Source organism: Gopherus evgoodei, chromosome 4, assembly GCF_007399415.2.
Source record: "Gopherus evgoodei ecotype Sinaloan lineage chromosome 4, rGopEvg1_v1.p, whole genome shotgun sequence".
NCBI classification, from domain to species: Eukaryota; Metazoa; Chordata; order Testudines; family Testudinidae; genus Gopherus; species Gopherus evgoodei.
In genome coordinates this window covers 96309205-96335445 of record NC_044325.1, presented here as the reverse complement: position 1 = coordinate 96335445, position 26241 = coordinate 96309205, and the positions used below count along the sequence as shown (strand labels likewise).

Here is a 26241-nt window from a genome sequence, read left to right as displayed (position 1 = left end):
ACTTGGAAGCAGATCCTCCAATTCTATCCAGCTGAATGTACAGAGCTCACACATGTTATCAGGAATGTTATTAATCAGCTTTGTACTCTGTTTAACTGTCTGTTAACACATAGATTGGTACTCTCACATGAGATACTTTTTGTCTTTCCTGCAGACTGGATGATCCTGAGTCTACAATACTCTGCTTCCCCACTTCACTTTCTCATTCATGATCATTGAAACACTTTAGGGAACTTGCAGGGCTGGATCTTTAAATGAGCAATAATTTATGGCTTTTGACCAAAGCCATTACTTGGCAGATAATGATGACCATTTTGAGGAATTAAGGACTCAGGCCAAGTCAAGGTCTCTTAACATTTGTAACTAATTATTAACTTGCTAATGACCACCAGCAAAATCCATTATTCCTTTTCCTATCTATTTAAAAGTATTTTAGGTTTGTTTTCCTCTTGGAGACCTGCTGCCACCATCAGAGACTCTTTGGTTTAGCTCTAGGGATAATCAGTCCCATTTTCTTTGATAAGCCTATTTTGGTTCCCCTCGGTGGTTGATGTTCTGCTGAAAAGCTGCATATTTACTTTTACTCTGCTATTACATAACCACATCAAGGAGAGCGGGGAGGCCAGGTCTTTGGAGCGGGGGAAGAAGGTATTTCCTAGTGTCAGTGGCAGCCCAAACATTGCTTTGCTTTTATTTTGTTTAGAGCTGTTGTGACCAATTTGCACCCAGACTGATATCTGTTCATCTACACCTGCACTTTACAGGTAAGTAGGCTTTTTGGAAGTGGGTTTAATAAGCTTTCAAATGTTGTTGGACCTGAAAGGGAGGGAAACTCTTAAATAAAATGCATTTACTAATCTGAACCTGCTTTTTTGAAAGATAAGGTATTCCCAGCAGCCCTTAGGTCAGTGAGTGACAAGAGTGTTTGCTGTGCTGGTTTGTTAAGTAAGCAACTCCCTCCCCTGGATATTCAGCTCAGACCATCTCTGTCCAATTGCTAAACTTACAGAAAATACTTCTCTAGGGTGTTTTCTGTTTTAAATGTGTTCATTAAAGGTACCTCCATCCCCTCTTAATAATGCTTTATTTTGTTTCTTAAGATTTCATTTGGCTTATACAATGTTTTATGATGATTACACTATTGTTTATTATAATGTTAACTGTACAGCAAGCTGGACTCCTCAGTGGTGGTGCTGGTGGGTGGATTTGTGGAACTCTATAAATAACATGACTTGTGGTAAGGAGCGAGTCACAGTTCATAAAGAGGGAATAAAATAATTATATGGAGTGAAACTAATGTGTAGAGTCAGTGATAATACTCAGGGGCTCATGTACTCCGTGACGATGCCACAGCATGGAGTTTGCTGCAAAATTCCATCCTCCCCACCTGCTCTTTGCTGCAGAATTGTTCTTCAGAGTCTAAGCTGTCATTGTTTAAAAAGTATGTCTCTATGGCAGATAACTGTGAAGAAAATTTTTGAAACCTGAAGCAAGTGTAAACTAGTATAAGTAGCCTGAAACAACAATAATAGTTAGCTCTTATACAGTGTTTTCAAGATTTTCAAGAACTTTACAAAGGAAGGTGTAAAGTGGTCATATGTCCCAGGTTTATTGGGACAGTCTTGTTTTTTCATATGGTTTTCTATTGTCCCAGGAACTTCTTTCAAGACACATGATATGTCCTGTAATTTAATTCCTTCTATCAAAACATTTTTATTGATTACAAAAAATATTCAAGATCTGTTGCTATAGTGAGCAAGATATGCTCTAATTATTATTTATTTATTTATTTATTATTTGTATTGCAATAGTTCTTGGGATCCCAAGTCACAGCCCAATACCCCATTGTGCTAGGCATTATACCAGGGGTCAGCAACCTGTGGCACGTGGGCCAAGTTTTAGTGGCACATTGCTGCTAGCCAGGGTCCCAGCTGCTGGCCCTACTCAGCCCGCTGGTGGCCTGGACTACAGAACCCCAGACCAGCAGCCAGCTGAGCGGGGCTGGCAGCCGGGACCTCAGACTTGCAGCAGGATGAGCCTCTCAGCCTGCTGCTGGTCTGGGGTTCTGGCCACCAGCCCCTTGCCAGGCAGGGTCCTGGGCACCCGCCCCGCTCAGCCCGCTGCTGGCCTGGATGGATGGAACCCGGCTGGCAGCGGGCTGAGCGGGGCCAGCAGCCAGGACCTTGGCTGGCAGGGGCCAGTGGACAGAACCTAGACTGACAGCAGGCTGAGTGGCTGCTGGTCTAACATGCAAAATCTTTTACGAGCACTTGAAACCTTAAATTAATGAAGACTTGGAACACCACTTCTCAAAAGTTGCCGACCCCTGAACTATCTATACAAACACTCAAAAGAAAGATGGTCCTGCCCTCAAAAGCTTAGGAACAATCTGGTGGAAGGAGCATTCAGTGTTTAGAGTGTAGAGAAAAACTGGTACGTAAAAGCTGTTCTTTTGCTGAAAGTGAAAGGCACTTGTTCAATGTTGTGTGATAAATACATTTAGACACCAAGTTACTGGGGGAAAAAACACCCTGTTCTGAGAAACATGTATGTGCCACTGTGGAGTCAGAAGCTGGCAGTAGCAACACTTTTAAACATGTTTTTTCTTTAGTCTGATTGTTTCACAGCTGTAAAAATGTTGTCCTAAAAGTATCCCAGATTTTGACTTTTAAAATCTGATCACCTTAAGCAGGTCTTCTCATCCCCAATTTACAGATGGGAGTGGGGGGAAACTGAGGCCCAGAGAGGAGAAGTGACTTGTCCAAGGTCACATTACTAATCAGTGGTATAGCTGAGACTACAGTTCCTGAACCCCATCCAGTCATTTCTGCCCTGTCCATAAAGAGGGGTGAAAGGTGAAATGCATTCCTGTCTCATTGCCAAAAGTTTCAGCCCATGAGTGCTCCAAACCCCAATTGTCTCCCATACCTTCTCAGGAGTCCAAAGCCTCAACTGTCCTCTGTCCAGCTGATAAAACACAAGTCCTCCCTCCACTGGCAGCTTCTCCAGTGCGTTTATGTGTGTTCAGTGCATTCTGTAGCACAACGAAAACTGGGGGGCAGAATAAAATTAAGTTTTTAATACTAAAAAACCCATGAGAGCTTCTCTTCATCTTCAAATTCAATAAAAAGCATAAATCCTAAATTAAAAAAAATTACCACAGAATTTCAAATGATCTTGGGTGTAGAAATTAGGTCTGTCTTACTGTGGACTATACTGAGTCCTCATAACACTGAGTGCTTATACAGCAATTTTCATCTTCAAAGCACTTAAGTCTCACAAGTCTCCATTTTTCAGATGGAGAAACTGAGGCAGAGAGGGTAAGTGACTTGTCTGAGCCTATACAGGGACTTGAGCCCAGCTCCTTAAACTGAAATCAAGGGGAATTAGGCACCTAAATACCTCTGAGGATCTGGGTTCCAGTGTAAGAGCCAGAATTAGATATCAGGAGTTTCTGGCTCCAAATGCTGTGCTTAGATTACATCTCTCTAGGGAAGGAAGGAAACTTTCTGGTTGTAGAATCTTCAGAATTAAAACACAGCATAAGTTCTGTATGTCCTAAATGATCTCACAGTTAAAGTAAACACAGGCCTTTTTAATGGAAAAACGTTGGTATAGCTAATAAGGTAAGCTTTCAAATTCAACTGGACTAACTCTTTAACTGCATTCCTTCCTTTCTTTTTAATTGGATGCAATACTAGATCCTGATGAATTAGAAGATAATTGTTAGTGAAGGGACATCTGTATAGTTATAACCTTTGTTTCCCAGACAGAACATGGTTTGGATTACACAGATGTTTTTGTATTCTGTCACTGTTGGATACATTTCTGTTCTAGAAGTGTGGGACATTAAAGGCATTTTTCCAAAACCATGATATGAGCACTAATTATTCACTGGCCGTGGAATGTGATTAACAATTTTAGAGCCCTTGGTTATGGAGTAGAAAGTCAAAGGAAGGAAAAAGATGCTATATGGGCCTGGCCAGCAGAAAATAGTGGTGGTCTTCTCAGCTATGCAAACCCTAGAAGAACACGGGTGCTAGCTCTGAAGGGCTAATCTATTCAGGGGAAGAACCAACATGCTGAGGAAGAGCAAAACTCTCTCATTCAGGGAGCCTCAACCCAGTAAGCACCCATAGATCCTCAAATATAGTTTATTTCTACATACCCCTAGTCCTGTATTTTTAACCCTTTTTGCTTGCTGCAGCACTAATGGGAGTATCTCAGATACTGCAGCCCTTTCTTGTCACAGAGCCAGTTCTCTTTAGGTCCCCACTTTCTCTCTCTTTCCTCCCCCTGTCTCTTCACTTGTCATTGTTACTACTAGCCATTGTATCACTCCTCTGATGTACACAGCTGGCACACAGCTGCAGCTTCTCCCAAGGCCACCACATGTAGATGTCTCTGCTAAAAGCATACCAGTGAGCTAGCTACTCCTGACAGCTGTTCACCCAGCTCCTCTAGCTGCTGCTCTCCCACCCTTGTACTTTGGTGCCTCTCCCAAACACTGCAACCAATGTCACTGCACTGTGCACTTAATCAGCCTCTCAACTAATATAGCTGCATGCTCAAACCCTGCTGCTTCTCCTCTCCCACAGAGGCACCGTAGTGATATGAAGTTCTTTCAGTCAAGGAAAACTGGACCCAGAGTCCATCAATTCCATTCCTTTAGTTGGCCAGTCTCTGAAGTGAAATTGTAAATCGTCCTTCCCTAAAATGATGAGCTTGCTGTCTCCTCAGTAATCTCAATCTCTGGCAATCCAGCAAGTAAAGAATATTGTTTGGAGGAACTGAACTGCTTAATTTAAACAAAAATATATGGAACAGAAAAAGACTTTAGAAATGCCTTTACCATTTCCTAAAGGAGTTATTAGGATTAGGTACTAGCAAGTCTAAGTAAAACAGCCAACGTTGATACTTTAAACACTGAAACCAAATAATGTTGTCCTTATCTACTGCTTTTGTCCTCCATGGAAAGTATTGCTATATTGGCTCCCTACTCTTCTGGGAACATAACTGAGCTTGTTTAATGATACCAGTACCTTTTTAATGACACACAACATGTATAGCTCTCAGAAATAAAGCTTGCAGTGGTACACAGCTGCAGTGAAATGGAGGGAAGTTCACAAGTATTGCCACATAGAAAGAATTCCATGTGAGTGATGGTACTGAATTTTTTAATCTCCTAGTACTATGAAGTATGACAGGCCATTGGTAATCTAGACTACGCTGTTTACAAGAACCAATAGTTATTCCCTTATTATCTAATTAATTTTAGGCAGGGCAGGGAAACGATACATAGCTCACAAATATGTCAATCTGGAGTGGTTTCTGTCAACTGGGCCTTTATTCTGCCCTTTTCATGTGTGTGTCACAGGACAGCTTTTTATTAGGGCTCTTTATAGGAAATGAAAGAGAATCATTTTACATCCTGCCCAGAAAAAATGGCATCAAACAACTTCTTCAAAGTTCACACAAGATTTTCTAAGAACAAGTAAATGCCTACATGGTTAAATCAATCCCAGCCAATTCAGCATTTAGTAAACTCTGTCCTTAGTCACACATTCTACTATTCCCAGGCAGAATAAAGAATTGGTTTATAGGGGACAATGGTGCAGATGAAAAGAAACAGAAAATAAAACCCTTTGGAAGGATGCAAGTGCACCTCTGGAGATGTAAGGATTTACTGCAGAGTAATATTTATTGCACTCGCTTCCTGGATTAGTGTGGGGAACACATACTTTTTTTCTTGCAATTTCAGAGATTCAGTTTGGATAGATTCTGAGGATGGATCAAAGCTTAAATTTTATCCAAATCTTTTACTTGTACAAGCTTCTGGAGTTTGGAAGCGAGATCTGAGACAGCAGCAAACAAGAATTTGCAAAACCAACTCTAAATCCAGACTTCTTAGATCATCTCTAGTAAGGACTGAAAAGTTCAAGTGTATCCAGACTCTGAGCATCCCTGATGACACTGCTCACCTTCCTAGACACACATGCTGATGGCAATGGAAACAGCCTGATCTTCAATGTGCCTCCCCACCCCCACCATCTCACTTAAGAATTTATACATATTATAGTAGGTCAAAATGGGGGAAACTCACGTTAATATGGGAGTTTTGTACATGACTGATGATTTTTAAGGCCAAAAGGTACCATGCTGATCATCTAACATGCTCTCCTACATAACACAGGTCATAAAATTTCACCAAGTGTCTCCTGCATGATCAAGCCCATAACTTCTGTAATTTTAGTGAACCCATATAGTGGGTTTCCTCAGACCCTTTGAGGAGAACTCATGTAGTTGGTATAATATGAAGTGTGATTTGCCAGGACAACATATTCTCAGCTGTGGGGAGGATGTAAGCAGGGTCTGAATGAGCTCTCCCCTGATAGCTAGTTGGGGAGTGGGAGAGCTCATTCAGACCCTGCTTACGTTAGAAAGACATCCAGTCTTGATGTTAAAGACTGCAATTGATGGAGAATTCATCACATCTCTAAGTAAGTCATTCCAATTGCTAACTACACTCACTGTTAAAAATGTATATTTTATTCCTAGACTGAATTTGTCCACTTTCAGCTTCTAGTCATTGAATCTTGTAATGAATGCCTTGTCTACTAAATTAAAAAACCCTCTACAATCAGAAATCTTCACATATAAATTGTGATCTAGTCATCTCTTAACCTTTTCTTAGATAAATTGAATAGATTGAGCTTTTTTAATCTTTTGCTGTAATGCGAGTTTTTCAGACTTTGAATAATTCTTGTAGCATTTTTTTTAACTTTTTTCATTTTGTCAATATTCTTTCTGCAGTGTGGAGTCCAGAACTGGATATAGTATTCCAGTAATGCCCTCACTAACTCTGTATAGAAAAGCGATACCGCTTCCCTACGTCTACTCCGTATTCCCCTGCTTAATACACCCAAAGACCTTAGTGCTTTTGCAACAGTTTGAAGCACCTGTGCATACTTTAAAAAAATAATAGGATTTATTTCTTGTGCATATTTAACAAGCAAAGCATATTGTAGCCAATCCCACCAACCCCCCTTTGTGCTGGTCCTATGGGGATTCCTCCCTCTTGAGCTGAGTCCATATTCCAGACATCCCATATTTAGTTTTTTCTGCAGGACAACTGCAGTGGTCCTGCTAAGGCAGTTTAATGGAGGTGGAGACAAAAAAAAACAAACAAACCCAGAAAAACAGAAGATCATCAAAATATCACAGCAATGCAGGATTCTAGTGTTAATCCTGCATATTCCTTTCTCTGAGGAAGCTTTTCATCAATAAACTACTAAAGACTTTAAAAAAAAAAGTGATTTTTTTTTAAGGAAAGTAGTAGAACAAGATCATCCTGATTTATGGCTTCTTTCGTAAGAAAGTCTCTAGCTATTATATCTGAGGTCATAAACACTCCACTCTTCATGCTTCTCTCCTAATGTATAGACATTTACTATAACCTGATTAGGTGTGGCCATATGTCTTACCATATATGAACATCTTTCACTTGGTCAGCCAAACATGTTAACAACAGCCTCCCATGGAGCTGCTTTACATCTTTCCAAGGTGTAGGGCTTCCCAAAATTTATCTTGCGTCAAAACATTGTTGGCACTTCATTTCCCCATGGCAATTTCATGATAGTTGTCTCAGGCAAATTCAATGCAGTCTCTTGTTGCCTTGATAAAAGATATTTTTAGAAGGTCTTGGTAGTAGTCAAGACATATGTCTTCTTACCTTAGCGTAGTGCTAGATATTCAGATTTTAAGCAGCTTTAAGTAATTGCCAAAATATGCCCTTATGTTGCTGATATCAAGAAATATCATTTCTTTGTTTGTTTGCTTGTTTGCTTGTTTTTTGTTAATGGGAGATAATGTCTAAAATAGAACACAAGGCACAAAGGAACAACATTTTAATTTATAAAATGTATTGTTCCCATTTGGTCAATGAACTTGTTTGTAGAATGTCTAATACAATGGGACTCTGATCCTGACTGGGGCTTCTGGGTGATTTTACAATACAAATATTTAATAAGTCTCTAAATGCTCTTTCTGTGTGCATACATAACACCCATTGAAATTAATAGGCATTGCATACATGACAAGAGGTTAGATCTTTAAATCTATACATGTTTAATTGATAGTATCCAGTTTTTGCTTCACAGTGAAGTTCTTATTCCTGTTCTGACCCATCATACCGTTACAACAAAATGATTGAAATGTACTGCAGCTTCTAAAGCAGATTTTATGATGTTGGTATTTGCAGACACAACAAAAGGCCTTTTGTGACCAGTGGGCTCATTACTATTAAACTACTGAAAACACAGGAGTAAAAAATAAGTACTGCGGTTGATGAACACCAGCCTCACCTGCCGAGGTTTATAGCAAGAAGAGTGATGCAGTTTGCGAAATCAATGCAACTAGCATGAAGTGAACAGTAACTCCTTAAAAAGATTTTGTATAGCACTCCATGGTTCCATGGTCTCTGGTGCCAGATTTTAAATATTTTTAGAAACAACAAGACTAAGATTTTCTACAAGCAAAATTCACATTTAAAAAAAACACCTGACAACAAATCAACATTACTAAGAATAATAATCAATAATAATGTTTACAGAATGTTATCTATATTATTGCCTGCTTCATATATCCCTTTCATAAAAAAAAATCAGGTTATACAGTAAACTGTATGCTTTCCAAGATCAGGACTTATAGTTGTATTTTCTAGTTTTAAAAAGGCCAGAAATAGGTGTTCATTAATTCTGAGGGAATTTTGAATGTCTTGAAATATGGCAGAGTCAGGGAAGGGATTACACTGGTGGGATGGGGATATAGTGTCTTTTACTATTACTGTATTGCTGATTCAAATCCAACCCTGGTAGTAATATCATCTGATTACTATTATGTAGTCATTGTAAACTGAGATGATAGTGTAATCCCAGGTCACATAAATCCCTAAACTGGACACTAATGGTCAGCCTTGTTGGCATGGTTATAGAGAATGAAACCCTCTTTGGCCCCTAGAGCCAATGCCTCCAAGCCAGGGGTTGGGCACAGTGGCAAGGCAGCTTATATTACTGCTACCCACACTGCAACAGTTAGTTCTAAGGGCAAATGGAAAGGTTTAGCCTGCAAAGATGCTAACTCAGTGCCGTTCAAAGGCCTTGCCTTTGATTATACATGACACAGTGATATTTTGGCTTCAGAACTGAAGGGGCCTGTTAGTAAAGATACAGCTTTGTTACTGTATTTTCACTTTTACAGATAACAGACATCATTTTAGTTTAATTCTCAGAAATGTTACAAAGGAGAGACTGTGCTAAGTGACCATGGAAAATGTGTCTTGGATAAATATCCAAGCAGCTCACATGTCTGAGAGCTTTGTGGGCACATACAGAATACCTCTAAACTGGGAAAAAATGTAAGCATTTTTCTTCACTGACTCAGCTCTGCCCGGGCTGCCCTTGGTGGCAATCACAGTAACGAGAACATAATTTTACTGCTGTATCATCTAACCCTGTTCCGAGGTAGTTTAAAAACACCCATGTTCTGTCTACACTGCAGCCTCCACCATTGCTACCAGTGATATGGAACTATAGTTTCCATTATTCCTACTGTAGTCAAGGCCACATTGGCTGGCACCACACAGCCTTTGTTAGAGAAGCATGCTTGACTGGCAGCAGAGGTTGTGTCCACAGGCAGTTATTTGGAAACTTTGCCCACAGATCACAAACACATTTTGTTCTTTTTAACACCAATGAGTCCAGCAGCCAATGGAAGTCACATTTTGTCTGTGACATCTCATAAAATGAAAACATCAGATCTATTTTGTAATCGGTTTTTGAAGTTAGTATCTGATTATAAAGACAATTTCAATGATAAATGACTTTAAACAAAAGTATTGGGCATAACTATTTGTCTCCCCCCCCCACCCCAGATCCAGTATTTGCTTCTCCTGATATGGCATTTATATGAGTGTATGTTACTGAACATCTCAACACCTGTATATCTGGGGTTTTGGTTGGTTTTGGTTTTATTTGTCTATTTTTTGTCCACCTCAAATCTCTTCCATAATATTAATGACCTCTAGCGTGTTTCTGAGGAAATCATATGGGAAAACAAAGCCGAAAACAACCTTCCTGATCCAAACTGTCCTCTGTGTGTGAACATTGGAGTTTAAATTAGGAACCTAATCCGACCTTTGGAATTGGACCCATGTCTAATAAATATGTTACTACCAGAAACAAAAATATAGTGTGAGAGAGAAAATAAAAATGTAACTCTACCTGAATTCCCTTTAGACAAGAGAATGATATAGATTTTTCTTATGCATTTTTGTTTTCAGAGAAGGGACTCTGAAAATTGAGGAAAAATAACCCTTTACGTTTCACTGAAGGCTATTTCCAAGATCCAAACTGTCAGTCTTTTTGGTTTAACATACTTTTTAAACTGAGATCCATGTTCATTGTTACTGCTGTTTAATAATCCGAGGGTCATTTGAAGGGCTTTTGTTTGAGAGACCTTTCAAGCAAAGCCAAGACAGCAGTTTTCTTGATTGTAGACAAAAATACATTAAAACAACCAAGGGAGCTATTACTTTTCCACATAATTATTTTTAATGTCTCACTGGACATGTATGAAATGCCTTTTGGTTCCTGTGGGAGAATTACTTTTTTTTGTTTTGTTTTCACATTTTTTAGAGTGGCCTTTGTTAAATTTCTGTTATGTTTTTCCACTCTGCAACCCTCACCTCAAAAGACTTTATAAACATAAGCAGCATCTTTAGGAACATGCTTCCAGTGTAGCCCACATGGTACATGTAGTTTTGTTACTGGTCATAAGGCCCTAAGACCCTTGCATTCTTTAGATCTGCTTGAAAATAAGCGTATTAAAATGCAGCAGCCTCATGTACCTGGTATGAAAATGGAAGATCCTTCCAGTTTCCTTAAAAGGGGAGGCTGGGCCAAAAAGAATCAGTGATTTAAAGTGACAATGCATATTTTTCTCTTCTATAAAGAAAGCAAACAGAAAAAATGGCACATAAATCAAAGTGCATATATATAGAGAGAGAGGGAGAGAGAGAGAATCTTTTTTTAAAAAGACAAACAATTCTGTAAGATTCAAGTTTAATATAATTCCTAAGTGGATGGTCAAGACTGATTCAGAACATATACCGTGTGTGTGCTGCTGCTGCTGCTGTATGGGGATCTATATTATGTGGTGTGAAGTGGAGGAGGTAAAGGGTATGCCCTCTCCTAAAACTGAAAGCTGACTGTGATTCCTATTCCACTTTGAAAGGTGAAGTTGGGGACCCCACCCACTCTGGCTCACACAGTGACAAATGCACCAAGTCCCTTCCCAGATGTCCAAATTCTTCTGATAGAACATCTTTCCAAAGGATAGTAAGTGTTTGACCAACCCCAAATGTACTATGTTTTTGTAGCTGTTAGGCTCAGACCTACAACACAGGGGCACAACTGCCAGGCTAGCCCTATATCTAGAGCTCATGGAGGTGTATGTGAGGTTGGTTGGCTTGTTTTAAACATGAAATTGCTGCTGCTTTTATGTGTGTCGACTGCACCTCTGAACACCATGTATTCTACACTGAAATATCTTTCATGAATGTTTGTTGTGTTTTCTTTTCCTGGGATGGTTGTTTTATTTTGGGATTCCAGTGACCTTTCCTAGCCCTTCTCTTACAAATCAAAGATCCAGACTCTGAGTTGTCTTGCTCAGTGATATGGTATATTTATGATGACCTAGATCTGTTTCAGTTCTGTCATCTTCCAAAAATGCCATCTTCAGAGTCTGTCTGCAGTGACATATTTCACAAGAGGGATGCATGTCTTGAAGAAAAATGGTTGAGCTTACTAAAAATATGGTGCGTTTTCTACGCAAACATATTTCCCAGTTGGATTTGGACCTAACTTCAGATGCATGGTACTGCTAAGTTCTGAAGGACCAAATGAGATTTTCAATATCTGCAGTTTAACTAACCTAGTTATAAGAACAGGAGTACTTGTGGCACCTTAGAGACTAACACATTTATTTGAGCCTGTTCTTTTTGTGGATACAAACTAACATGGCTATTACTCTGTAACCTAATTATGTATATTTGAAGTCTGTCAGTCTCTGAGCTTATAAAATTGTAAATTTTGTAGGTGAGATTTAATTGTATAATAAGTTCTAGTTTGTGGCATGATCTTATTTCACTCATGGAAATGCACTGCACAATTCCAATATTAAAAACAGTTTCCACTGGCTTTAACTAGGATTAGTATGATGATAGGAGCAAAACAAAGTGTTACTGTGTCACAAAGCGACAAATGTGTCATAGTGTTTAAGCATGAGACTGGTTGATAGGAATTCATGAACTCTAGTCCCAGCTCAAACGTTTCTCCTTTTGTGGGTGTTGGACAAGTAACTTGTATTTGCCTTATGTTTCCCTATATAGAAAATTGGAATAATATGTCTTAATGCTGGGGTTAGATAATGTTTGTAAAATAGTCTGAACATAACAATCACTATAAATGTTATGTATTTAATTACATGAATTTGTGACAAGTACAATGGAACTAATATAGTTAGGGCATTGTCTGGAGAAAATATTGTCTAAGGGTCTACTAAAAAAATGATCTAGGGATGCAACCCAAAGCTTCCTATGCTGATATGACAATCTTATGTTCATTTGGAGTACCACTCAGTGCTTAAGATGATTCTGAGATCCAGAGTGCAAAAATCTTACATTTTGGGATATCCCAAAATGCCATTATACCCAGAATATTTAGTTTGGTTCTGAGCTCTTCCATACCAGAAAATGTTGGTGGGTGGAGCTTATTGGGAAAGAGAGGGTTTATGAGGAAAGATTGGGGAGGGGGGAGCAGGGATCACGCAGTGGTTTGAGCATTGGCCTGCTAAACCCAGGGTTGTGAGTTCAATCCTTGAGGGGGCCATTTAGGGATCTGGGGCAAAAATCTTTCTGGGGATTGGTCCTGCTTTGAGAAGGGGGTTGGACTGGATGACTTCCTGAGGTCCCTTCCAACCCTGATAGTCTATGAAAAGAACTAAATATGTATAGCTTGGGAAAAGAATGGTTGTGGTGGAGGGACAAACCATCCTATAAATATGTGAAGCATGTAAACATGAAAAATGGAGAAGAACTATGTAGGATCTTACAAGTTGGTATAATGAGTAACAGATTAAATGACAAGCAAAGAAAAAGAGACTGAATGAGGAAAAGCTTCCTGACAATGAGATCTGTTACATCAGGGGTCAACAACCTTTCAGAAGTGGTGTGCCAAGTCTTCATTTATTCACTCTAATTTAAGGTTTTGCGTGCCAGTAATATATTTTAATGTTTTTCAAAGGTCTCTTTCTGTAAGTCTATAATATATAACTAAACTATTGCTGTATGTAAAGTAAATAAGGCTTTTAAAATGTTTAAGAAGTTTTATTTAAAATTAAATTAAAATGCAGAGCTCCCCAGACTGGTGGCTAGGACCTGGGCAGTGTGAATGCCACTAAAAATCAGCTTGTGTGTCACCGTTGGCACCTGTGCCATAGGTTGCCTACCTCGTGTTAGATTATGAAATAGTCTTCCAAGAGAAGCCCTGTGATTTGGGAAATATAATTCTTGACTCTTAGAACCTCTGGATGGATGATACTTCTCCATTAGTGTTGTGTTGCAACTGACAGATATAAACTTGTTCTTTTAGGCTTACATTTTCAAATGTGCATGTGTAGACTATATGGGCCTGATTCTGTACTATTGAAATCAATGGGAGCTTTGCCATTGACTTTAATGGACTCGGGATCAGATCATGCATATAAATCAGGTAGTTGCATGTGCACTTGGTCAGTTGGACTCAAATGCACAAGCATACACAATTACTTGATTTGCATGCACATTTGAATGTGTAAAGTAGGTGCACAATTCCACATGCATTTGTATGTCCAGCTTTGAAACTTTGGGCTCTAGTCTTTACCACATCTGTATGCAAACTGCTTATAGGGAATGTTGCAGTAAGTGTCAAGAATATTGAAGAAGTGTGTGTAGGTGGCTTAAACAGAAACTGATAAAATATGGTAAATTACCACAATGATTGAAGAACTTTTCATTCCCTAACAAAGCAAATGTAGGTACCAGAGAATTGGTGATCTTACTGGTTTCCCCATTGTTCATCAAAACAATGTTTGAACATTTTGCTACTCATAAATAACATTGTTTCACTGCTAATTCCATGTTTGGTTGAAACTGGTTCTAACAGCCAATCTGAAAGAATAGTACTGGATTAAATATTCTGCACAAGTTTTAGCTGACATTAAACCTACTTACCATTTGCTGCATTTACTTGGACTTCTGTCCAGAATTTTCTGTAAATAATTGATAAGACTGAGAAACCATTTTGATTTGAATGATCCCAAAGAAGACACTGAAGGCAATAACTGTGTAAAGGTCAAAAAGAGGCTATCTTTGCAAAATACTATGTTTGGTCCGGGGAACAAAATTCCTGGAGATAGAAAATGGACTGAGAGCCAGGTATTTCAATATGTCTTTTCAGAGTGTACTTTTTATAAACTATTGAAAGTATCCTGCTTGTGTGTTTTGCAGGCACACACAACAAATATACATCTGTGCAAGCAGATCATCAAAACAAGCAGAATTAATGGCCCCAAGTGTGGCTAGAGAGGGCAAAGAATTATGCTGCTTACAGTGAGGCAATGAGATAAATAACTGCTAAGAAACCTTTTTGAAACTGTACAGAATCCAACATCTGCTCTGTTCCCAAGAGCTAACAGTTTGGAAATGTGGATCCTCTGAATTTGGAAACAAGTTATATAGAAATGTGAGTTTCTTTACGTGAGTTAATCTATGAATAAATCAAAATATCCATTTCTTATAGATACTGTCCTTGCATTATCTTCTTATTTGAATTTAATATTTATTATCTCATGAGGGCATGATTAAATCTATATCAATAGATATATAACTTGGACTTTGTGAGATATATCTAATTTCTACTAAAGGGGGAAAAATAAATCACTTAGATCTGGAACAGTGATCACAATGGAAGTTTCTTTTACAAAGAATTTATGGAGACTTTAAGTCAGTGATACATTTTGAATAAATGCACTATTGACCAGTATCAAATTTCCATTGGCTTTATCTTGTTTTTTCTAAGCAACTGCTCATAAACTTTTTTTATATCTTGATTACGGTGGTGGTGCTACTTGCAAAGCTATTCATAGAACTACAGTATTAATCATATGTGTTGTAATCTAAAGAAAGGAGTTGCACTTATTTGGTTGTTCCTTTCATTGTTTCTCTTAGAAAGCATAAATTACAAACTGACAGGGTCTCTTTGTCCCTTGCTTTTTCTATTTCTTTTCCACCAATGTGTTTAATATTTTGAACAGAGATTAGGTAAGGTATCACCAAGGTAGTCTTAGTCTGATCTGCACATCATTTAACTCTACAATGAACCAACGAGAAAAGGAGACAAATAAATAACAGTTCTGATTGGTCTAGATACAGCAGACTTCCAATGTCTCTTTAATTCTTGTTCCAACATTTTGCAACTGAATAGTGGAAAGTAAACATTGGTTATTTTTAAGTTTGTTTTAGAACCAAATTTATCCTTCATGTAAGTCCATCAAGCTTACACCCAAGATAAATTTGGCCCCAAGACTCTGCTTTAACGAGTGATTTTTCCCCTCTCCCCCTTAACTTCAGTTCTATTTCTCCCCAGCCTCAAAGTTTATCAAAACTGCAAAAAAAAAAAAAAAGGAGAGGGAGGGTTGCTGCTGAGCCCAGTTTGTCTGCAAGTATAAATAAGGAAAACATGGGTGCTGCAGTACTACTGTGGTGGGGACCATATAAATACCAGAATAGAGAGGAGAAGACAGGCTATATTCAGCACTATTTCAGAACCCATTGTTAAAACCTGCTTAGAACACTGACAGTAAAAAACTTTTGAAGGGGTGTGAGGAAGGAGTTGAAGTTGAGGGAAGTTACAGCTGATTGTCTACCCTCTCAGCAAATTGGTTGGATGTTATATGCAACAGTGCATATGTGAAGGAAGAGTTGGATTTAATGGGGGAGGGGAAGGAAGAAAGCAAATTTTATGTGGGTTTTTTTGGGGATGGAGGCTATGAGGCAGAATAAAGGGCTGGGAGAAGTCACTTTTTGAAGTTGCCTTTTATTGCTAATTGCTTCCAGCAATTTATTTGTCAAGAACCATACAGAAATGATTAAGGTATTGGCCCTCAGTATAGGTACTTCATTTCCATATACTTGAATGTGTGTTCTAAGTGGATCCATTTATATAGGGCAGAGAGAGTATGTGTCTGTGAGCACTATAGACATGTGCCTGTATAGGAACACTGTATGAAGTAGTCTGATAAGCACAGAGCATCTGAATTCTAAGCATAATCAGCCTTGATTGAATGAAAGGGTCTATTCCTTTGACTTCTAGAGTAAAATGATTGTGCCTTTAGGGCCTGAGAGCATGGAATCCTCTGCCCGTGCCGTGAAGAAGTAGTGGAGACACTCTGTGGCTGGTACAGTACTATGAGGGTTGCAGAAGCCCTGGCATTTTCTGCACTCTCCCCGTGGCAGATTGCATGTGTTGGCCACTAAATGCAAATCCACTCACTCCTCCTGCACAAAAAGGAACAAACAAATCACGTACAGCTTTGACATCTTGCATGGGTTAGCAGTATGAGATCCCATCATGCAGTGCGATTCTAGCGGTTCTGCCATATTCCAAGTCTTCCACAGCACTGGGCTATCATTTTTGCTATGGATCTGCTGTCAGCAAGAATATCAAAACATGCCACCAACCACTGCTGTCCCCACAAAGGTTGGTTATTGTGTATTTGGACATGCTCCTTCCATCCTTCATTTTCAACTTGAATGATGGAATGGTGTAAGCCTTAATGTTAGTAAATTTTACATATTTCAAAATGTATTCATATTCCTGCTTGTCAGACACAGAAATGCCTGACAAGAAATGCTATAGAAAAGAGTTTTGGGAGAGAACTGACCCACTATTGCTGCACAAAATACATAGTACGCATGTATATAGCACTCTTTATCCCAACACCCTTGTGAAATAGGTAAGCATGTCACTATTTCCATTGTATGTGTGAATAAATGGAGGCACATGGAACTAAAACTCCCGGATCCTATTCATAGTCCCTGCTTTAACCACTGAACACGCTGCTAAAGCCTTCATATTCTTGGGTTCTGGTGTCGTTATTATGCCGTGGGACAAAGAGGAGACTGAATTTCCCCCCAAAATGGAATCAAGGTTCCAGTAAAAGTATTAAGCATATGCCTAACTTTAAGTATGTGCTTAAGCTGGGTAGGTGCTGAAGTGCACTTCTGAGGCCTAAGGATGCAGCCACTCATTTGACATCACTTGGTCTGTACCCAGGGGTTCAGAACAAGAGTTTAGAGAAATGGACCAGATTCTCAATTGGGATAAATTGGCAGAACTCCAGTGGAGTTATGCTGATTTATACCAATTGAGAATCTGGTCTATCATGTATCTTTGCTCTATATTACTACAAAGGGGTAGAATAAACTGAAATTAGGACTTCCCTTGCATTGTTAAATGTTTGTTGAGAAATAAAAATGAAACATGAAGCCATACATGGTAGGAAAACATGCTTGTGCCTAATCCATTGGAGAAATTTTTATAGAACAATACACCCTTAGGGCAATACTGCCCTGTTATTTAGCTAAGGTTAGTGAGACCTTGGGTTATCTTCTGTGTCAGTACCAGTCACAAACAGGCTTCACTTACTGAACAAAGTTGTCATAAGTATTCTGAGCTCTGTTTTAGTGACTTGGCATAATGTGCTTATTTTAGCTGGACCTTTCCCACCTCTTTTGAATGTGTAAATCCTTCCATTGCATTCCAGATGTGTATCTGGATTCACAGACAAAATGCCAGATGGCTCGAAGTTCTCATAAATTTTATAGGGGACAGGGGTGACTTGCTACTTTTTCATCTACAATATTATATTTAAAGATGGATCTGCTTTAAGCTGTATTCTACCAAGCTGTAGATCAGATTAATTCCTTGGCTCCCAGTTAGCATATTTAAAAGTAGTCATTTCTGATTCATTCCATGACTTTTAGATCCTTTCGCTATATAATACATTATTTATTAATTTAAAATGTCAGAGAGAAAAGGATGAAATCAAACTGCAACATGTTACCTAAGTAAAAACAAAAAGCATATACTGAAGTGCCAAATACCAATAAAATTTCAATATAATTGTTTTAACTATTCTTAAGTATATCTCCCTGTACATCTGAGACTTTTAAAATGTCATATATACCAGATCTGAAAGATGTTACTGATATCTAGTTCTATATGAACTTTTATTCACCAGAATCTTGGCTAAGGCTAGCTGCACAGGGATATTTTATGACCTTATACAGCTTGATGATTTACATTCAGTTTTGTCTTAGCAGTCTTGTAATAAATTTTAATAGAACCCCTGTACTACCTAGTACTTCATTTAGTCCATTTCCATCCAGGAGGGGTGCAAGGTGAGACTAACTAATAGGACAAGAGTTACTACAGAAAGTGGAATGATAGCTGCCCAGTTATTTATGACACTATTAAAAGGCACAGACACTAGTTGTTGTTTTTCCTACCAAGAATTCAAGCATAGAGCTAGATCATTATTGTAGCCTTTATCAGATGCCTCAACAAAGTGAAAGAACACTAACCAAACCTATTTATTGGATAATTCTTTCAGTGATGATACAGTTAAAGCCAGTAATCAAGAAAATTAGGAGGGGAAAATGTAAGACAATGAATTAAACCCAGGCTGGGTGAAAAGCATTTGTATGAACTAGAAGTATTATCAAACATTGAGAGACTTTTTTTCAAAAGAGGGAGACTTGAACACTGTGTTTCCTACAGGTGCAGAGTAAGTAACTTTTTTTCCCTTCTCCACAAAGTTGAATTTGGGGTCAGAAGTTCTAATTGTAACCTCAGACTGGAATTCCAGATGGTGTGTTCGGGACTAGCAGCAAGTCTCAGTTCATCAATTTCATGTGCTCGAGTATGTGCTCCGGCTGTGGCCCTGACTCCATTCCCAATGTGGCATTAATGCAGAACAAATTGAGACATATCCTCTATATAATTAGTTCCAGAATTTCAAAGATTTACGGTAAAATAATAGAGTAAACTCCCCAAATCTGTCTTATTTTGGCGTCCGCAGAACATGGGAACACTTTACTGTGGCATATTTACTGTAGTGCTGTGTAGAGCATTGACACTGGAGCAAGTGAGGGAAGAAATAGAGCTGCAGCAAACTTGTCGTCAGTTGCTGATACTGGTGAACGCAACCTCCCATAAACTCCAGCCTGGTCTCCTAGCAGTTCACGAGGGCTTGGTCAGCTCCTTGCCGTCCTCGACTCCCAAGCAAGACCAAGCAGCACAGAAAAGAAGAATGCAGAAGAATCCAGCCCCCGAACCGCAGGGAAATTCTAATGCAATAATAGCCAATGGATTTCTGCAATCGAAAGGAAGGTGCGGAACAGGCTGTAGCATTGGGATCTGGCCGATGCTGACGGGTCTGTCATGAGGAAAAGAATTCCTTCTAGTGGACTGCCCTGCTCATAAATAGCCAGAGAACTGACTCTCTCGGGCACTCCCAAGCGCAGGGACTTTAGATCCTACAAACCAAGCGTGGTTCCCTTACACTGTTCAGAATTCCAGAAACTCTCTCCCTATGTGTGTATAAAGAGTTGTGTGCTTGGGTCACACATTTTAAACACTAGTTAATTCGTAAAGCCCCGCACCCACCCTTGCAGGAGCCGAGCGCAGGCAGTGCACTGGTTTGAGATTTTTAAAGCAACGTGCAGAAAAGATTTAAGGAAATCCCCTGTACGCTGCTGAAAATCTCCATCACACACCTCCGAAGTGTCCAGAGTATATATCTGAGAAGCGTTGCTCCCTCTCCTCCTGCTGGGACTGCAGGGTGATTATCGTTGTACCCCTAGACATGCGCCGCTTACCGATGAGAGCTCTGCACCAGCTCTGCCCCGGAGCGCGGCACATGTATTAATTAAGCGTTATTGGTTCAGTTTCATTTTTCATTGGCCGGCGTCTTGGGATTCCAAAGGCTCTGCGGTCCAATTGCCTGCCTGCTCGGGGATCTAATAACGCATACTTTGGTCCTGCTTTGAGGCCAAAGGGAGGTCACTGGCACTATTTATTACTTGGTTAAGTTCCTTCACTAAGGAGTATACGCATCTTGACAGATAGCTGGTTCCTTGTCTGTTTTTACAGTTGTACATTGCTTGTAAGGTTACAGAGGAAGCAGGGTAGAGACCGGCTGAAAGTGCTTCTAATTCCCTAGTGCCGATGAGCTAACAGAATCCAGCCATACTTTCCTTCTATGTTGATGACAGCATGCCAAAGTTTAAAGAAGGAGTTTGGGGGGAGAGGGAATCCCTTTCCCTCAGAGCACACTCCGTTTGATCTCACAATAATATATACATATCATATGTACTGGAGATTCGTTTTATCAAACATTCCTTTACACAGTTGTTTCCTGCCCTCGCAAAGTCATTCTTCCCCCCTCGCTCTCTCTCCAGCTTCCCTGCGTAACCGCTGGTCGGAGCGTGAACCTAAAGCTTCCTTTCAGTTGGATGATCAGGGAGCTCTCGTCCACCACCCCAGGGTGGCAACGGCCTGTGATTTCGCCTCGTCGGAATCTCCATCTCAGGAAGCTGTTCTCTCCTCTGCACGGGACTGAAAATCCTGCTCTGCTGATCCCAGCTAACGACACTAACACACCCTCCAGTTAGGCTTTAGGCTGTGTCCTAGGTCTGCACCTTCTGTGACGGCTAGAACCGTTTCCAGCATTGATCTCTAACCCTCGTGCCAGGACAGGGCTGGTGTCCGCATTGTGAAATCAATCGGCTGCCCGTGGACCCAAAGGGGAGCACACGGGGAATGCACTGCCAGTGTGGACGGAACAAGAGCTGGATCCAGCCGCTATTGGGCCAGAGCGCGCCATTCGTTGCAAGCAGCGCTCTCCATTGAAAGGAATGCTGCGCTCTGGGCCAGGGGTTCCGCACTTGCGGAACGTGTGCTCGGATGGGGATAGAATCAGGAGCCCTACACGGAGGGGACCGGCTGGCAGGAGTTGTATGGGTCCTGCTGCTCCCTTTAGACCTAACAGTTCTATGCAGCTGAGACTAGAGGCGGACAGGGAAGGGGTGAGGGTAGGGAATTGGCTCCGTTTCCCCGCCGGTTTCAGTGAAATTGATCCATGCACTATGAGGAAAATAAATATCTGCTCACAGGGACTGGGAGCTCTGACTTTCCTAATACGCAGCCAAGAGCAAATCCGATTATTTGTTTGCAAGGAAGAAACATGTTACAGAGAAGGCGCCTCTCCAAACGCGGAAGCTCACATTTGAAATCTGTCTTCCCACTCCACAGTTGTCTGAATCCTCCTCTTCGCCCGATAACGGTCGGATCCTCTCCCTTGAGGCTGAGGGCCCGATCCTGCATTCCTAGTGCATCCCAGCCTTGTAACCGGTTTATTTGTAAATAACAAGTGTTATTGTTTTGTTGTAACCTCAGCTGCGGCGCATTTTAAACTCCAAATAAATAAACATGACTTCAGCGCGACTCTGAGGCTCAGCAGGAGGAATGCAGGATCGGGCCCTCTGTGATTAATTCTCTGCCTCTCTCAACCTCTTTGCTCCCTGCACCCTGGACTCCTGGAGATGGTTCACAGCTTTGTTTCTGCTGCTCTTGGCACTTAAATAATCAAACCCTGATCAGCTCCCTGAGTGAAAGGAGACAGATCCCTCTGTTTGCACGGAACAGCGTGAACAAAGATCAGGATTGTTGGGAATTTATCTCTGTTTAAGTCATTCTCCCCCACCCCCAAGCCATGAGCGGATCATTTATGGTGCTTAGTAAAGCGTAATAAGAATTATCAGCCCATTAATTGGTGGGATGGAAGGGAGGAAAATAAGAGGGAAAAATGCAGAAAGGGTAGGCACTACAGCAGTGTGTATAGCTGGTTCCCAAAGCCCCTTTTTGCCAGGGATCTAGAGGGAATCTCTGCACCAGAGTGCTGGAATAATAAATGCTTCTGGATATTATTAAAGAGCTTTCGCAATTAATTATTAAAAAGTTGGAAGAGATATTAAACCTGCTTCCGGGGTTAAACCCATTCTAAGTATGGGGGCGGGGGGCTAAATGAGACCTAAGTGGGAGTGGGGCACTTAGATTATCCCACATCGGTCTATTGGGGCTCTCACACCTTCCTCTGAGGCATCTGTTCATGGCCACTGTCAGAGAGACAGGACACTGGATGGCCGCAAATCTGATCTGGGCTGGCAATTCCTATGTTCCTCTTTTGTGTTGAGGCCAAGGGACCAGATTCTGAACTGTTAAATGTTGGGTAATTTAAGTAACAAAGCGTCCTGTGGCACCTTATAGACTAACAGATGTATTGGAGCATGAGCTTTGGTGGGTGAATACCCACTTCGTCAGACGCATAGTGGAGTTGCTCTTGATTTACACTGGTCTGAGACTAGACTCGAGCCTCCGACCAATATTTAAAAAATGGGACAGATGTAGATACAGCTATATTTAAAGGTTCTTTTGAACTAGGGAAGGTCCCTGGGTTTGCTCCTTAGATCTGAAAATGAACTTGGGAAGGGCTCGTTTCCTTCAACACACATACATACGCAATGGAATCGCTTTAACTCTGGAAGAAGAGGGCTCTGAGCTCAGTGGATTTGGATGCATATACTAACCCCTTCCTGAGTTATCGGACACGCGCCTGACCTTGACATTTAGCTCTTATTTGAAAACAACTCCAACAATAAACTGCATCTATTGCAGGAGTATTTTTAACCTGGTGCCCTGTTGAATGCGAGGAAATGGCTGTAAAAAGTGGGGATGGCCAATTACCAAGGGCTCTCTGTGATCTCCCTTCTGACTTTTCCCCTTGATAATTGGCAAGGGAGGTCTAGTTGACCGGTAAATAGACTTCCACCCAATCTTTTATTGATTTCCTTGCTCAACCCAGTAGTATAGATAAATATAGAAGTCTCCAATTTGATATTTCTTTGTGGCTTTGCAATGAGATCTCTTCGGGTGGCAATCGCTGGGCATCGCTGTTGGGAAGTACATGCACCTGATCTGGTTCTTTAAAAAAACTATTAAAAGCGATGGATTGATCGATTCAGGACCGTATGTGTCCTCCTAGCCTATAGCCAGCCTATGTATACTTAGCATTCCAGCTAGGGTCAGGTGAAACTCTCGTTAAGGACTGTATGTAACCTGTGCCAGTTACAGCAACGATCACACACGAGCAAGGAACATTTCAACACCTATCTCACCCAACTCCACATCTATCTGTAATAAAGCCCAGTTTTAACAAATTAAACTTGAGGTTTTTTTTTGGGGGGGGGGGGAATAAAATGACTTGTTTCCCTTCCCTCACCTTGTCAGTCCTTGTTCTCAGCTGGAGCTGGTGTATTGTGTATAAACACAGAACCTGATGGAATTTATTTGCTCCTTGTTTTGGTTTAAAGTTTGTTGTTTGTTTGATTCTATCCACTTTGCTCTCATCTGAGAGAGGGGAAGCTTTGGAAGTGCTTTCCTAAGTCTTCCTGACAGTATGAATAATGCAGTCCTCCCTAATGAGGAAATTACCTTTTTCTGTTCAGTAAGACTTCTTGTTACTTAAACAAAGCAAATAGCTTACTAAAGAATACGATAGTCCACTTTTAGGAAGACTTTGCCTTTGTGCTAAGAGAGCCCTAAAATACTTGGTATAAACAGTTCAAAGATGTTCATTTCCACGTATGTTCTGTTGTGTTCATTACTGGAGGTTAATGAGATTATAAAGCACTTATATTATAAACCACTGAAACAAACAAATTCCATAACAACTGTAGCTAGCAGAATATATATCTTTCAATGGCTCAAAAACGCTACACGAGCTATAGGAACAAAAACAGATGCCTATAGCTTTGTCAGTATTAGGTTAATTTGTACCACATTAGGAAGTAGGAGAGGAAACAAATAAAAAATACAAACCAATCAGTGTAATCGAAGGTTGAATCACCTCCATTTTCTTGAAAGAATGGGTTCTAATTTCACAAGCAATTTTCTGGAAGCTATAACAAACAGATTTCTCTTTAGTTTAATCCTCACTTAACAGTAAATCCTCAAACCTGAGAGATCTTTGATTATTGCAACAGCAACATTTCGCTGATTGCCTTTGGGTTAATATCTGTTTCCTTTTAGGAGAAGACCAATTTACATATTCAACCCGTGATTTAAAAGACATTTGCTTAAACGTTATTTCTGAAAATCGTGTAGTTTAATCACTTAACTACAAAACATTTAGTTGTGTTAATTACTTAAGGGAGAAAACAAATTCAGACCCTGATACTTAAATACGGTTATTTGTATTGATTCTTTTATTATTTTAAAACATAAAATCGGAGGTGATAATACAGTGTGCTAACTTCTGGTGCTGTGGAGGGAAAGGATTACAGTGAAAATTGCTATGTAGACTATGACAAGTTCGGTTTTACAGATAAATGCTAATTGCAGTTCGTTGAGATTGAAAGGAAATCTTTATCTTTACATACCCAAAGCAGAAGGTTGCAGGGTGGGTTCGAGAGCGACTGCTGCATTTTGTTTAATATTCTACATGTCCCGTAGAGAATTTTATGTTATGCATGTTGAATTATGCCTGGTGGGGGAAAAAATACAAAGTACATAGACCGATTGATTTGGAATGTTTCGCTTCTCGTGCAATATGCATGAAGTATTAAAATGTAAAGATCTCTAATATGCGTGTAATATCAAAATATACCATCGAGAACCCTGTTTATATGAGGCGTTGGAAGCGTCTTTCAGAAGCAGATGATTTATTAGTAACTTTGAAAAAAGGAGGTAACCGAACAGGAGCCCCTAGTTCGTGTTTAAAAAACCGAACAAACGACCACCACTTTATTGGTTGACTAGGGCAGAGAACACCAACAAGACGAACTGCTGTGAGAGCTGAAGATGGGTTTGTATTGGTCTCTTTCCCTGCGGTAAGTGTCTGTTGTCTGCAGGCAAAATCCAGTCCCGTGGGAGAAAGTGTCGCTTGTGTCGGGAGCTCGATCTCTAGAGGGAGAGGGTTGGAAGGATATTTCACACGGACCAGAGTCACTGGTGTTTCCAGCCAAGGCTTTCTAATGACTCCCCCTGCGCTGTAAGGACCTGATCCGAAGCCCCTTGAAGTCAATGGTGATGCTCCCCATTGATTGGAGTGGGCTGTGGCTCAGGCTTTAATTGCTCATCGCCCTGCAGTTTGTTTGGCTTCCATTCCGCGCGTTTCATTGCCATGATGAACATCTAACCGGGAGCTAGAACAGGGGATAGGAGAGCAAGCGGCTGGGGACACCTGGCCAGTGCAAGTGCTAACCTCAACGCCCAGCCAGGCCCTTTGCGCTAGCCCAGGGCGTGCGCTAACGTGGCTCACCTCCCTGCCAGCCGTGGGACAATGTCAGCGGGTAACATTGCCAAAAGAAAGGGCAGGTGCGCTGAGTTTTAATGGGATCACGAATATAAGCTGTCCCCTGGCCCTGCTTTGCAAGGGATGCTGGTCTCCCGGGGAAACACGGTCCTGCCCCCTGTGCTAGCTCCGCGTGGACGAAGGGCTGTTGAGGCCGGGGTTCTCGAGGGGGGGAGTGCCAGGCGAATCCTTTGGAAGCAAAGACTCCATCAGTCCCTGTTATTGTGTACGGCTCTGCTGGCCGAGTCCTGTCAATGGGATTGTATGTTTCATTTAAATACCAGTTCGCTGAGTAGAATGAGGGACATCTTTTTAAAGAGTCTGAATCGCACATATCTCAGCACACTGAAGTATGACTGGCCAGCCAACTAAAATCCCTTCCTGTGTGACTCTGCCCTTTGCCTTCCTTCTGATTCTCTTCCATAGCCCTGGTCCTCTCCGGTTTGAGCCTCTGGAGAGATTCGTACAGAGATCTCAGTACTCTGGTACCCTAAGGAGCCCTGTCACACTGGCTGTCCCAGGAGAGAAGTTCTCGATGGCTCCCCAATGTCCGGACAATTAATTCCGACCCCTGCCTCGCAAAACGGCCACAAAAGATCAGGCCAATTAGGCGTTACCCGGCCAGGTAATGAATGATCTTATTAGTCTTATTCTTCATCACACTTAGTG

The 26241-nt window shown here is 40.7% G+C and overlaps 1 protein-coding gene across 1 annotated transcript in view; it reads left to right on the top strand.

Moving 5' to 3' along the window:
- Positions 1 to 26241, top strand: part of WT1 (WT1 transcription factor) — a 136176-nt gene that overhangs the window by 61658 nt on the left and 48277 nt on the right. Inside the window, 1 exon segment of the mRNA XM_030560276.1 lies at positions 704 to 764. Within this exon segment, the coding sequence (XP_030416136.1) occupies positions 704 to 764 (61 nt within the window).